The sequence below is a fragment of the Meriones unguiculatus genome, chromosome 11 (assembly GCF_030254825.1).
Source record: "Meriones unguiculatus strain TT.TT164.6M chromosome 11, Bangor_MerUng_6.1, whole genome shotgun sequence".
Lineage (NCBI taxonomy): Eukaryota > Metazoa > Chordata > Mammalia > Rodentia > Muridae > Meriones > Meriones unguiculatus.
The window spans coordinates 3261707-3274845 of record NC_083359.1 but is presented as its reverse complement, the minus strand read 5'-3'; the positions used below and the strand labels follow the sequence as shown (position 1 = coordinate 3274845).

Here is a 13139-nt window from a genome sequence, read left to right as displayed (position 1 = left end):
CCCCAGGCAAGTGACCTTTCTTCCTCTCAGTCCTGAGGGCCTGCACGATGTCTGTCTTTAGAGCCAGGCTCTCCTAGAAACAAGTAGCACTCTTGGTTCTGAATGGAGTCTATTCTAAACCGAGATATAGTATTGAAAATGTATTGATTGCTAGAGCCCTATTTTTTCAGCATGCATGTGTGCGTCCCATTGTGTTCTAGATAAATCTGAACATTTCCCCTTTTATCGTGACATTGAAATGCATGTTAATGAAGTCTTTAAACTTAAGATAACATCATCTGTCATCTTAGCTAGAATCACCTTTCTATTTAGCAGGGACACGAAAGCTTTGTTTTGTGCTGAGCATCACATTTTAAATTTGGGATACAGTCTTGAATTTATACTCTCGTTTCTAATCTGTTAGATTTTTATGGCTCTGTGTGTTTTAGCCTGAAGACTTCCTTATTGTAGTTAATATCCTCAATAAATTAGAATTTTCTTTGTGCTGGGCAAGTAGTGGAAGAGTTATCAGCTGCGTGCCTTTTAACCCCAGAATTACCAACACTGAACAAACACCACAAACCAGAGCTAGGTTCTGTTCCCCGCTTCCCAGGAGGCCTGGAAAAGTGGGACATGGCCTTGGACCTGATCCTCACCTTGGCACGCGACTGTTTTGGTTTGCCTGTCTTCTGCCAGCACGATGGTGTCGTTCATTTAAAACAAGAAGCAGAGCTGCTGGCACAGCTGAGGACTAACATACATAGGAAAGATCGCACACACCTCTGTTCCCCGAAGGGCTGTCACCGGTGCCGAGAGCTTGAGGGTCTTTCTTAGTGTCTGAGGTGAGAAGTTGTCCGTCCCGGTTGTTCCGCTATGAAGGCCTGCAATGTTCCTTGTGACTTCTGCTATCCAGGCCAGCAGCAGAGCTTGGATGTTAACGAAGGAATCACCAGGCTGTGGGAGGTAGAAGGGCTTCTTTGGTAGTTGAAGGAGGACAACACAGACAGGAAACCAGGTTTTCTCTGCACTCAAGGCACACTCTATGCCTTTTAATCTATGCAGAGCACTGAGATAACGTTAAAAAAGCAAGATGAGGATTTAGATCTTTCAGGTTCTCTGAGACCCAGAAGCCACTGTCACTTATGTTTTCTTTTGATGCCATTTTAACCCGCTCTGCATCCCAGTTGTATGCGAGCAGCATGTCGCCCTTGGATGTCTCGGGTTCCAGTCCAGCCCTGGTCGCAAGTTCTCCCAAAGGAGGAAGCTGCGCTTTGGCTGTGCTGTCCCTGCTGAGTTGCAGGCCTCTGCGTGTGCTGTCTGTGCACACGAGCCCCAGGGTTGCCTTTCTGTGTTCATTGCTACCTTCGTCAAGTTGGTAGGGTAGTAGCTGTGTGGGTGTTTAGAAATGAGCGAGTATCGGTCCTCGGTTTCCCTCCAACACCCTGAAGAATATGAACTTATAAAGCAGTCCCTTGCTACCCCGGTGGGGTTGGCTCCCTTAGAAGCTCAGGTACCGCATGTAAAACCTAGCCTGGGCAGCCCTGTGTGTCATTTAAGTCACACTAGAGAACTTACAATGCCTGTTCCAATACAGGTGCGTGTAAGTAGTTGTTACCATGATAAAGGAGAACCCCTATGTCCGGTACAGGTGCTGCTCCCCACAAAATGTTTTCATGGCTTCTTGGTGGAGTTCGCAGGGGCAGAGCCTACACGTGCTGACCTTGCAAAGTCTCCATTTGTTTTACTTCATTTTTCTCTCCCACTCTGCTTCTTTCATTGGTTTCTGAATTTACAGTGAACTTTGTTGGTCAAATATTGCAGTATAGTTCATGCTGTGCAGTCTGACCATCCACACAGAACGCCGTGTTTTCACAGCTGTTGTGTTCACAGCTGCATAGTTGAGCGTCATCACAGTGCTGGACATTTTCGTTTTTTGTTTTCCCACAGGAAACCCCTGTGCCTGCTGGCCATCACCTCCCGTTTCCTCCTGCGCTGACAGCCACTAACCCACTTTGTATTTCCATATGTGCCTGTTCTGGGCCTTGTGTGTGAATGAGAATGGTAGTCCGGCTGTTCTTCTCTAGGCGTGATTGCGGTTCAGCCGACATTGTACCGTTACGAGTGCAGCGTTGTTCTTTTTTATGGCCTAGTAACGTTCTGTTGTATTAAATATGCCCTGTCCACTCGTGGTCCACTCAGCAGCTGGCAGACGTTTGGGTTGCTTCCATCTGTGCCATTTTGAACGTTGAGGTACGTTGTCTGTAGGGACACTGTTTCCTTGCGCATGCGCGCACACCTGGAACTGCATTGCTGGATCACGTGAATGCAGGAGAGCCATGTATGGCCGTTTGTTTCTCTATGCTCAGACCCATGCTTGGCAGAGCCTGCCCTTCACCATAACCACCACCCAAGTGGTACGGCGGGTCCCTTATGTTTTCCTTGAAAATATGAATAAATAAAATTTAAGTAACAAAAGTAAACTTGAAGCGAAGATTTGTCTGAACTTTTAGATATGTTGTATAACATAATTGGAAGTTATATTTGGCTTTACTCCCTCGGTGCCGCCCACCAGGCAGCTGCAAGCACAGTACCAGTGCGGCTTTTCTCCTGACAGGTCGTTTGGAAGCTTTCCGGTGCCCATCACTCTCCAAGCCCCAGTACAGGCATGACTAAGTTCTAAAACTACCTCTAAGAGCAATGCTTCAAGCCAGTCACTTGCCTCTCGACATCTTCAGATGACCGTGTCCCTCCTCAGTTTCTAAACTGCCTTGGGCTGAGGCAGAGGTGACAAGGCAGATAGGGACACCAGAGCCTGCTTGAAATTGGAATGTGACTTTCCGCTTGTTCTGAGGCCTCCTGCCCCACCCTCCGTGGCCTGGAACACTTGTGCCTGGCCCAGCCAAGTGTGGGGGTCCTTCTTCTGAGGGTCTCTTGTACGCTGTACCATAAACACGAGGATATGGTTTTCACTGTGGTTGGTAGACCTTCAAACATTGTATAACTAAGTCCTTAGACGTTTGTAAATGATTTAAATACTGCTTCCCCATATCCGTAGAGAACGCTTATCATCACCTAGAATGGACGCAAAGGTGTGTGCCTACTTCTAGGAGGGATGTAAGTTGCCATTGCTCCCTAGTAGCTTTTAGAGACAGAAGTACCATTTTCCTAGTTAATTATAAGACTGTGATAGCAGTTTTGAGACATGCGCTTTGTAAGATATTTGCTTGGTCTCACTGATGTCTCAGCTAAGTTAGGAGAGAAGCAATCCCATGACACCATTAGGAAAGCCAACAGCTGTGACTCAGGACACTAATGTGCATGGTGACACTGAGACCTCAGCCTTGGCTCGCCGCCACCCCTTCCCAGGTACTACCAGAACATTTTTGGACTTACGCATCTGCTCTAACATTCCATGTGTCATTTTGACCTGATACTGACTGAGATAAGGGAAAGGAACCAGCGAGATAAATGTGACCCAAAGGTTCCCTGTTGCCATGCTTAGGGGCATGAAAGCAGAAATGCTATACTTGCTTCACTTCCTAGTTAGGAAAACACCTTAATCTTTTAATCATGGTTTGGAAGACAGCGTGTGATTTTAAGGAATCTGTATTTCAGAACTCTGTCTTACAGTAGGTGCCTCACTTACCAGAGTCTCAGTTTCCCTGACAATTTCTGCACTCTGATCCCATGTAAAAAGGGGTTTTCTGTAATCCATGTTTTCATCCACATCCTTGTTCCCAGACATAATGACTCTTGAGTCCTAAACATTTGCAGAAGCCTAGGCCACTAAAGCTAGGCATGTTCTGCCATGTGGCTGGTTACCTCTGCTCAGGTTTCATGCACCTGTCCTCAGTGTCCTGGAGTGAATTCCCGACACACTTCACTCTCTCCCAGCATTCACTCTGTCTACTGGAACTTGTCCCTCGTCTTTCCTGCCTTTCAGCTATAGTCCAGCAACTGTTTATTGACAGGGGAAGAATCCATACAGTACACAAGAGATTATACCTACAGTCCTGCAAATAGAATTGGACAGCAGAGGAGAGAGGGAGCCTTTGGAGGTTCAGACAGCTGGTATAGTCCGCACACTGCAAGGAAGATCTCAGACATATTGATGGAGGTGACAGCTCACAGAGCAGTAACTCACAGTCTGCCTGCGTCCCCTGCAGGCTGCAGTATGAGGGACTGAACCTGTGACCTTGCACATGCCAGGCAGGCACTCTCCTCTACATCCCCAGCCCACACCAGACATTAGTAACAGGAGCTTTCAATAATCAAAGTTAGGTCAGGATTCCAGTCACCTTTAAGAAATTACTGGCTGAGAGTGGTGACACATGCCCTTGATCCCAGCAATCAGGAGGCTGAGGCAGGTGGATCTCTGATTTGGAAGCCTTCCTATTCTACATAGTAAGTTCAAGGACAGCCAGGGCTGCATAATAAGACTGTCTGGAAGAAAGAAAGGAAAGGAGGAAGGAAGGGAGGGAGGAAGAGAAGGATGGGAAGGAAGGAAGGAAGGAAGGAAGGAAGGAAGGAAGGAAGGAAGGAAGGAAGGAAGGAAGGAAGGAAGGAAAGAAAATTGTTACCATGTAATATACAGAAGTTTCCATAAAAACAGTCTCTAAGTGTTGAAGCCGATAAACTGAGAATCAGTGTGGAGAGAGGTTGCCTAATGCCCAGGAAGTGGAGTGATACTAGGCAATGAATTCACAAGACAGCACCAGTCCTTGACTGCATTCAGCTGAACACAGTGCTGGACTGCGGTTAAGGCCTGTGCGAGTCCGGGCCGTCCAGATAGACATCAGGTGGCCTGGGAACACTGCCCTGCTCTTCAGAACTCATCTTCTCACAGAGTCCCAGCAGGGGATGCTGACACCGTGAGTGGGCCCTGTTGATGCCCAGATCCGTGAGTGAGGTAATGCCGCACTCATTGGCTCCCGTTTTCAGATTCGATCGTGGCCTGCATCATGCATCGTGATGACCACTAAACTCCAGAAACTCTGCATGAGGTTCTTTATATTTCACTCTCTTTGCTCACATTTGCTCGGGGTTCTGTTTTCTTTAGGACTAGAATATTGTGGGCAACTTAAAGTACAGAGGTAAGATTGGGGGGTAGACTTAGATCGTAAAAGATCATTCTAGAATTCATTCCCTAAGCGGAACGTGGCTTTGCAGTGTTTTCCTTGGCCTCTGGTATCACGCTTTCTCCCGCAGCTTTGTGTGGGGTTTCACGAGCTTACACTTCTCATTTGTGAAATCTGTTCTGAAGACTGACTAAAGCACACTTTATGCCAGGTGCTCTCCTGATGGGTGACGTGAGCACCTTGCCATCACTGCCAGCCGCTGACGTGTTGGTGGGGCTGTTTCCCATCCTCCCTGTGGCGACGCTGACTGAAAGCACTCGGGAGGGTGGAGATTATTCAGTCAGCCACCTTAAGCCCTTCACCCAAAGCAGAATCAAAAGTAACAACGGGGGCGGAGTCTCCTTCAGCAGTGTCATGCTCAGTTCCGCTTCAGGAACACCGGTTGTTGTCTTACTGTCTGCCTAGTTTAAGTTGTTGTCTGTCCAACATGCTGTTTGCTCCTCCTGTGGTCCCTCTCTGGATGCTGGCCTCTTTTTCTCTCAGCAGAAGCCGTCACCATAACCAGGAATGAGGAGCCGGCAGAGGTCACTGGATGGCGGCAGGGTGAAAGTGTCAGGGAGAGGGTGGTCTTGTAGCCTCTCTTTCACCCAAGGACTGAAGTAAAGACGTGACATTAACGTGTGTGTATCTATGTGTCTGTTCTGTGTCTTTCAGGGGGAACTTGAACGGCAGCTTTTACAAGCAAATCCAATTCTGGAATCATTTGGAAATGCGAAGACTGTGAAAAATGATAACTCATCTCGCTTTGTAAGTAGAAAAGCCCCAAAGCTTGGACTTCCTCAGATTTCCCATGAAATGTCTCCTATGACTTGAGCAAATGGATTGATAGGTCTTTTTAGAAGTTAAGAAAGGCTAGTTAATGGATGTAGTAATACTTCCAGTAGCCACATTGAAAGTAATTGAAGTTGTGTTTCATTTCCTATGTTTTTATGTGGACACATGATTGTATGGGAACCCTCCGCTTACTTTTTCACCTCTGCCAGGCCCTCTTTTTATGGGGTTGACATGGGTAGTGGTATGCTTGCTATTCTTATATCAACTTGATATAAGTTATAGTCACCTGAGAGGACGGAGCCTCAATGGAGAAAATGCTTTCATAAGATTGCTGTCCAGGGAATCATATGAAAGAAGGGGAGTTAGTAGGATGGGGAAAGGATAGGAGCTCCACAGGGACCAAATATATCTGGGCACAGGGGTCTTTTCTGAGACTGACATTCAACCAAGGACCATGTATGGATATAACCTAGAACCTCTGCTCAGATGTAGCCTGTGGTAGCTCAGTAACCAATTGGTTTCCCATAGTGAGGGGAACAAGGACTATTTCTAACAGGAACTCAATGACTGGCTCTTTGGTCTCCCCACCCCCGAAGGGAGGAGCAGTCCTGTTAGGCCACAGAGGAGGGCTTCGCAGCCAGTCCTGAAAATACCTGATAAAACAGGATCGGATGAATAGGGAGGAGGTCCCCCCCATCAGTGGACTTGGAAAGGGGCACGGTGGAGATGAAGGAGGGGGGATAGGATTGGGAGGGAATGAGGGAGCGGGACACGGCTGGGATACAGAGTTAATAAAATGTAACTGATAAGAAAAAAATAAAATTAAAAAAAAAAAAAGATTGCAGTCGGCAAGCCTGTAGGGCATTTTCTTAATTAGTGATTGGTGTGGGAGGGCCCAGCCCAGGGGTGGGTGGTGCCACCCCTGGGCTGGTGGTCCTGGGGTCTCTAAGAAAGCAGGCTGAGCAAGCCATGGGGAGCAAGCCAGTTAACAGCCCCCTCCATGGCCTCTGCCTCAGCTCCCACCTCCGGGTTCCTGCCCTGCTTGAGTCCCTGCTTTGGCTTCCCTCAGGGAGCTGTGACGTGGGGTATGTAAGCCAAATAAATAAGCCCTTTCCTCCCCAAATTGCTCTGGTCCTGGTGTTCATCGCAGCAATAGAAACCCTAAGACAAATGGTATGTGTGTTGAGTACTTAGCAGGTCACTGGGTGTGATGACGTTGGTGTCACTGTAATGAGTTGTCCTTGTTACAACTTTGTGTCTCTGTGGGGCACAGACAGGGCGCTTCTCACTAGGATGGCGTCTGTTTACAACTTCTTTACTTTTCTTTGTTTTTGAGACAGGGTCCCTCTTGCAGCCCTGGCTGTCCTGTGATTCATGTGATAGACCAGGCTGGCTTTGAACTCACCACTGGGTTACAGTGTGTTTTCTTAACTGTTAAACTCTGCTAACCCCTTAATAGCTAAGAAATTAATGACTAAGGGGCTTTTTATTTTCTATTATCCAAGAAACTTAAACTTTAATGTTCAGTTATTTCACTTAAGTTGTTCAAATTTGACTATTTTTTCCCTCCTGAAGCGTTGGTGATGGTCAAGAACACCAGGAAGAGGGGCTCTCTAGTTGTAGCAGTATCTTTGTTACCTGCTCTTTAAAACTGAGTGTGTGTGTGTGTGTGTGTGTGTGTGTGTGTGTGATATTGTGGGCTGCGTGTATGTTTTTTGGTGGTGTGGATCTTTGACTAGTGGAAGGGACTGGGTTCAGTTGTCACAGAGGCCTAGACCGGTAAACTTGGGCCTCTAGCTGTCTAGGTTGTAACCAGGAGATAAGAGATGTGTTTTTTCAAGGCTGAAAGTTTGTATCAAGACATCAGTAGGTCTGGTTTTCTGTAAGACTTCTCTCCTTGTCTTACAGATGGCCACTTTCTTCCAGATCTCCCTCTATCTGTGTCTCGGTCTCCTTGTGTGACACCTGTCTGCTGACTAGGGCCCATTTCCCTTAGTCATCATTTAAAGGCCTTCTCCTCCAACTGCATCCTGAAGTGCTAGGGTCAGAACGTTAACATGAGGGGAGGTCACCGCTGTTGGTCTGTCTCAGCCTGAGAGCTCGAGTGTGACAGGCTTTCCACATTATGTAGGAAATCACGATCTGTTTGCCTGGAATATTGTTTGTTCCTAGTGAGGAACGTTTGAAGATTCGCTTAATTAAATGTTCATTTAGTAATTCCTTTAGCATTGTTTGTCCAAAGTGGGCTGAGAATGCCTGTGCCTGCATTTAGAAAAGGTCTGGGGGGGGGTTGAACTAGAGGCTTGGCCTTCCCAGAACCATCCAAATTAATCTATGCCATAACTGAATCTTAAATTCTCCCTCCTGAAAAGCCTGTGTTTAGTGGGATGGGAGAAGCAGTGAGCTCCCAGTTTTGGTATGTGGCTTTTTTTTTTTTTCCGTGAAGATTTGCAAGTACAGCTTCATGGAAAATCATTTATTTTACCACATAAATCAAGCCCCTCATCTTTTTTGACACCTCCCCACCCCCACTGCCTGTCTAAATCCAGGAGAAACTGTATGATACACTGTAGTCTTATTTTTACCTAGAGAAGTTGCTACTAAAACACTATTTGTGTCTGTTGGTGGTAATTAAACTGATGAAGAATTTACCCCCTGCCAGGGGCATGACTTCACTCCTTCTTGCATTCAGTTGCTTACAGCAAATAACCCAGAAGATACTGGCATTGTCTCACGGTCCCTGGATGTTGGGAGGATGTTGGAAGATTGGTCATAGCCCGGCTGGGGGTTCTGGAACCATGCCACACAAAGCTGTCATTCTGACTAAAGCTGTCATTATGACATTGTTGGTTAGTGCTGGCATCGCGTGAAGGCCTGGCAGGCTGGCAGCTCCTTCTCCGGGCGCCTGCAGGCAGCTTCTGACCAGAAGATGTATTCCCCATCAGCTGAGGTAGAAGGCCTCAGGCCTCAGCAGCTGAGCCTCTTTGGAGCTCCCTGAGTGACCTCACATGGCTGCTGTTTTCCCTTGTAGGGAATGAGCCAGGAGAGAAGACAGAGCCTGCTAAGTGTCTTGTATGAGAGCATCTTAAAAGTTGCATTTCAGTCCTTTTTGGTGTCCATCTTACAATCTGGCTACCTCAAATCCTTAGAGGATCTCCTTGTTGACACATAATAGGTGCTGATGTATAATTGACATTACTCTTCTTAAATTTTATTTTATTTACTTTATTTTTGAGACAGGGTGTCTCTGTGTAGCCCTGGCTGTCCTGAAACTTACTCTGTTGATTAGGCTGGCCTCAAATTCAGAGATGCACCTGCCTCCCGAGTGCTGGAATTAAAGGCATACACCACCACTACCTGGCTGTAGTGACAAGTTTGGATTTTGATTTCTTTTAAAACACAGAAATATGTTTTCATTTTAATCCCAGGTGTGGGGCTGCCTTGGACTGTCTGCAGCAGCTGGCTATGATCTGCCTCGTGCTCTAGCAAAGGTGTGGGTTTGCCAGCTGCAGGTAGTTTCTGTGACTGTGATATTTGGAATTCTGAGAACTTTTCAGAGGCTATGGAAATGCTGGAGCCTCACAGAGTGGGTTGCTGTTCTGGGGTGGAGGTTGGTTGCAGTTGTTACAAGAAGAAAGAAATTAGATTCAAGGATCTCCTCTCTGTCCTTTCTCTCATCTAGTGATAAGGGATGAATCCAGGTGATAGGGGGATTAAAGGGTGCGAAAAAGTATGGAGGAGCAGCAACGTCTGGTTTCCCGCCCCCCAATTCTTCTAAGTGTGTACCAGGTACTGCTGCCCATGGAGGCCAGCGCAGGGGCTTGGATTCCCTCTGACTGGAGTTACAGACCTGGAAGAACAGTCGGTGCTCGCAACTGCTGAGCCGCCTCTCCAGCCTCAGCGCTTCCCTTGCTGGTTCTTCACTGGGGCTCCCCAAGAGATAGTCAGCCACGGGGAAGTACCGATGTGCTGTTGGTTTCTGTTGGGGGAGGCCAGAGAGGCTGCTGAGACCCATAATACAGCTACCCAAATGTCAGTGACGCTGAAGTTGCAAACTTCTGCTCTTGGCTGTACATTCAAATTGTAGCTCAAACTAAAGGACATGAGCGTGCTGGTTGGTTTTCGTCAGTTAGACACAGTGTCGCCTGGGTGCAAGGAAGAGCAATTGCTCCTCTTAGACTGGCCTGTGGGCGCGTGCAGGCACTCTCCTGATTACTGATGGCCGTGGGAGGCCCAGCAGAGTGGTGTCACCCCTGGAAGGTGGGCGTGGCTGTGCAGGAAAGCAAGCCGAAAGGCCTGTAGACAGCATTCCTCTGGGCTCGGTGCTGTAGTTCCTGCCTCACAAGTTCCTGCCTTAGTGATCAAGGCAATATTAATATTCTTAGATAGAATTCGTTCAAAAAGCAAAGCTATTTTTCCAGTTTTTTCACTTTTTGTACAGTCCTGGAGATTTCTTTGTTGGTTTGCCTGGCTTCTAAGAAGCTTTCTGATGGGATCGTAAGGGGAGCAGCACTAAAGCAGCTGTCTTGATTTTAGTAGCTTCATAAAGAATAACTTTGTAATTGGTTTTGCTGCCTGAGTTCCATTCAGTTAAGGTGCCTTTCTATACATGTTCCTGTACATACTCCTCTGCCTTTGGGTACATACTCCTTTGCCTTTACTCCTCAGGGGCCTGAGAGTAACCAGTGATAACTCAACTTCAAATTAATTTTGAGTGCTGGTTTGTTGTGCAGCTGAATTAATTATTAAGCATCTCTTCTTTGCCCAGCGGTTGTGTCTGTGGGTGTCTTCTAGGTCTCTAAGGTTCAGCGTACTCTGAATAGAAAATTTTTTCGTTCAGAATTTGTTCCATTATGTCTTATATCAGTAAATTGAATGGCATCAAAAAGCTACTGAAGCTTATTAAAGCAAAATAAAACGGCAAAATCTTGGGAAATCAAAATTCCTAGGAATTCAGAGCCTTCCTCGTGGCCCATGGCCCAGGGGGCAGTGAACCTGGTTGGTTAAGCCTCCTGAGTGTGCCTGAGCGTGACCACGTTGCTCCCTGCCCCCAGCTGTCTGAGCACCCTCTGAGGAAGCTGTTACTCTCACAGCCTCCATGTTTCTCTCAAGGCAGTCAGGGAGCCGGTTGCCCACAGTCAGTAGCAGCTACTGTGCCTGCCGCCCTCCCCCGGGGATGTGCACGAGCCGGGAGGGCCCTCGAGGCTGTGTGCCCACTGCGCACCTCACAGTGGACAGGGATGTGTCTGTGGGATCCATTCCACCAAACGCCCTGGATGCCACTTCAGAATGCCTACTGGGCCAGCGAGAGCCCTTTCCGGGGCACCCGCCTTCGTTCTGGTTCAAACATTAACATCCCCGGCAGGCCACGTCACGTGGTTGCTCGCTCTGCATTGCACCCCTAAGAGCGCGCGTGCCCCTGTCTCAGGAGCAGGGTGGGTTGGAATTATGTGGGAGGCTCCGTGGACAGGACAGGACATCCTGAAAGTGATGCGATGCCAAAAGATGGTCCGTATGCACAGTAAGAAGACATGCTGTCATGTTTACTGCAGTGAAAATACTGAAGCTGTAGCCTCCGAGCTTCCGAAGCCATTTGGTTCCATTTCTTTGATCTGATATAGCCGGCTAATTTCCTGAAGATACCTTTTCCTCTGAAGATGCCGGCATGTGTTCCGTGTTAAGGGATTCTGTAGGAGAGCGTTACCGTATGGAAATAATCATCACAGTGCTCTTTATGAGAAGCAGAATGTGTTCAGATGGAGGCGGTTTACGGACAGTGGCTCTCACATCGAGCCTTTGAAACAGGACTGTTGTTGGAAGCCGCAGACAGCTCTCGGAAAGCTGTTTGCACGAGTGCTCTGTTTACTAATTGTGTTCTGCTGTTAAACCAACCTGAGCCAGTTTAGGCGTTCAGCTCTGCTGTGCCTCTGGTAGATAATTAGCCTCCAGTAGTTGGAGCAAGGCAAGGTGCGGGGCCTCCCTCTGGCCTGATTATACTGAAATCAAATCACAGGTTTACACCCTCGTGTGTGCTGCAAACATCCCCAAGTCTTCTGACCAAAACTGTCCCTGAAAAGTCCACCAACTGTAGCTGGTGTGACAGTCTGTTCCATAAGCTAGCACGGCAGGGCAGCACTGTGCACCTTCGCCCTCGTAGAGCCTTAGTCGGAGTCACAGCTCGGTAGAACGTGGTTTTCTGCACAGGTCGGCCTGTATCTCAGCACACTCGCGCTATCCTGGTGATTTCTGTGTCCATTACGTTCAGTAACAGGCCACGGAGTTCACATGCAGACTCCGTGCGGCAGCAAAAGTTCTGGAGTGGTTAGGAGATTAGGATAATTGAAATACTGCCGTGGCCATCTGGCCTCTGGATTAAACCCTAGCCAGTACTCCTCACAGGACCTTCCTGTTGAAGGGAAATGGCAGCCTCCGGAATGGAACTTCAAACGGAGCACACATACGTCACAAACTTTGCTCAAGTAAAACATGGCGCAAATGTAATGGTGTTCGGTGCCAAACTAGGAAGGGGAAATAATTGCAGTGTAAAACTAGCTGCTTTTCCCTGTAGTAGCTGCTAACCAGTAGTTCATTCGTCTCAGTTACTCTAGGTGTTTTGATAGCCACTCCTGATATTTTCCCAGAAGTCTGTCAGTTCAGAGCAAATGTTAACTAAATAAGATGATTACATTTTCTCTTCTTTTCCTTTTCTTTTTTTTATTATAAGTTACATTTTATTAACTCTGTATCCCAGCTGTATCCCACTCCTTCATTCCCTCCCAATCCCTCATCTCCTCCCTGCCCCTTTCCAAGTCCACTGGTTGGGGAGGACCTCCTTCCCTTTCATCTGACCCTGTTTTATCAGGTATCTTCAGGACTGGCTACAAAGTCCTCCTCTGTGGCCTAGCAGGACTGTGGGGAGGTCAAAGCGCCCACCATTGAGTTTCTGTCAGAAATAGTCCCTGTTCTCTTTACTATGGGAAACCAATTGGTTACTGAGCTACCACGGGCTACATCTGAGCAGAGGTTCTAGGTTATGTCCATACATGGTCCTTCGTGGCATGTCGGTCTCAGAAAAGACCCCTGTGCCCAGATATATTTGGTCCTTGTGGAGCTCCTATCCTTCCCACGTCAGACTAACTCCCCCTTCTTTCATATGATTCCGTGCACTCTGCTGAAAGTTTGGTTATGAGTCTTTGTATCTGCTTTGATACACTGCTAGGTAGAGTCTTTCAGAGGCCCTCTGTGGTA

General features: G+C 47.6%; 1 protein-coding gene across 2 annotated transcripts in view; it reads left to right on the top strand.

Annotated features, from left to right (window-relative positions):
- Myh10 (myosin heavy chain 10) overlaps positions 1-13139 on the top strand; it is a 119306-nt gene that overhangs the window by 48736 nt on the left and 57431 nt on the right. For both annotated transcript variants that reach the window (XM_021642521.2, XM_021642520.2), the window contains exon 6: positions 5772-5864. In XM_021642521.2, coding sequence (XP_021498196.1) covers positions 5772-5864 — 93 coding nt within the window. The remainder of the gene's footprint in view (positions 1-5771; positions 5865-13139) is intronic.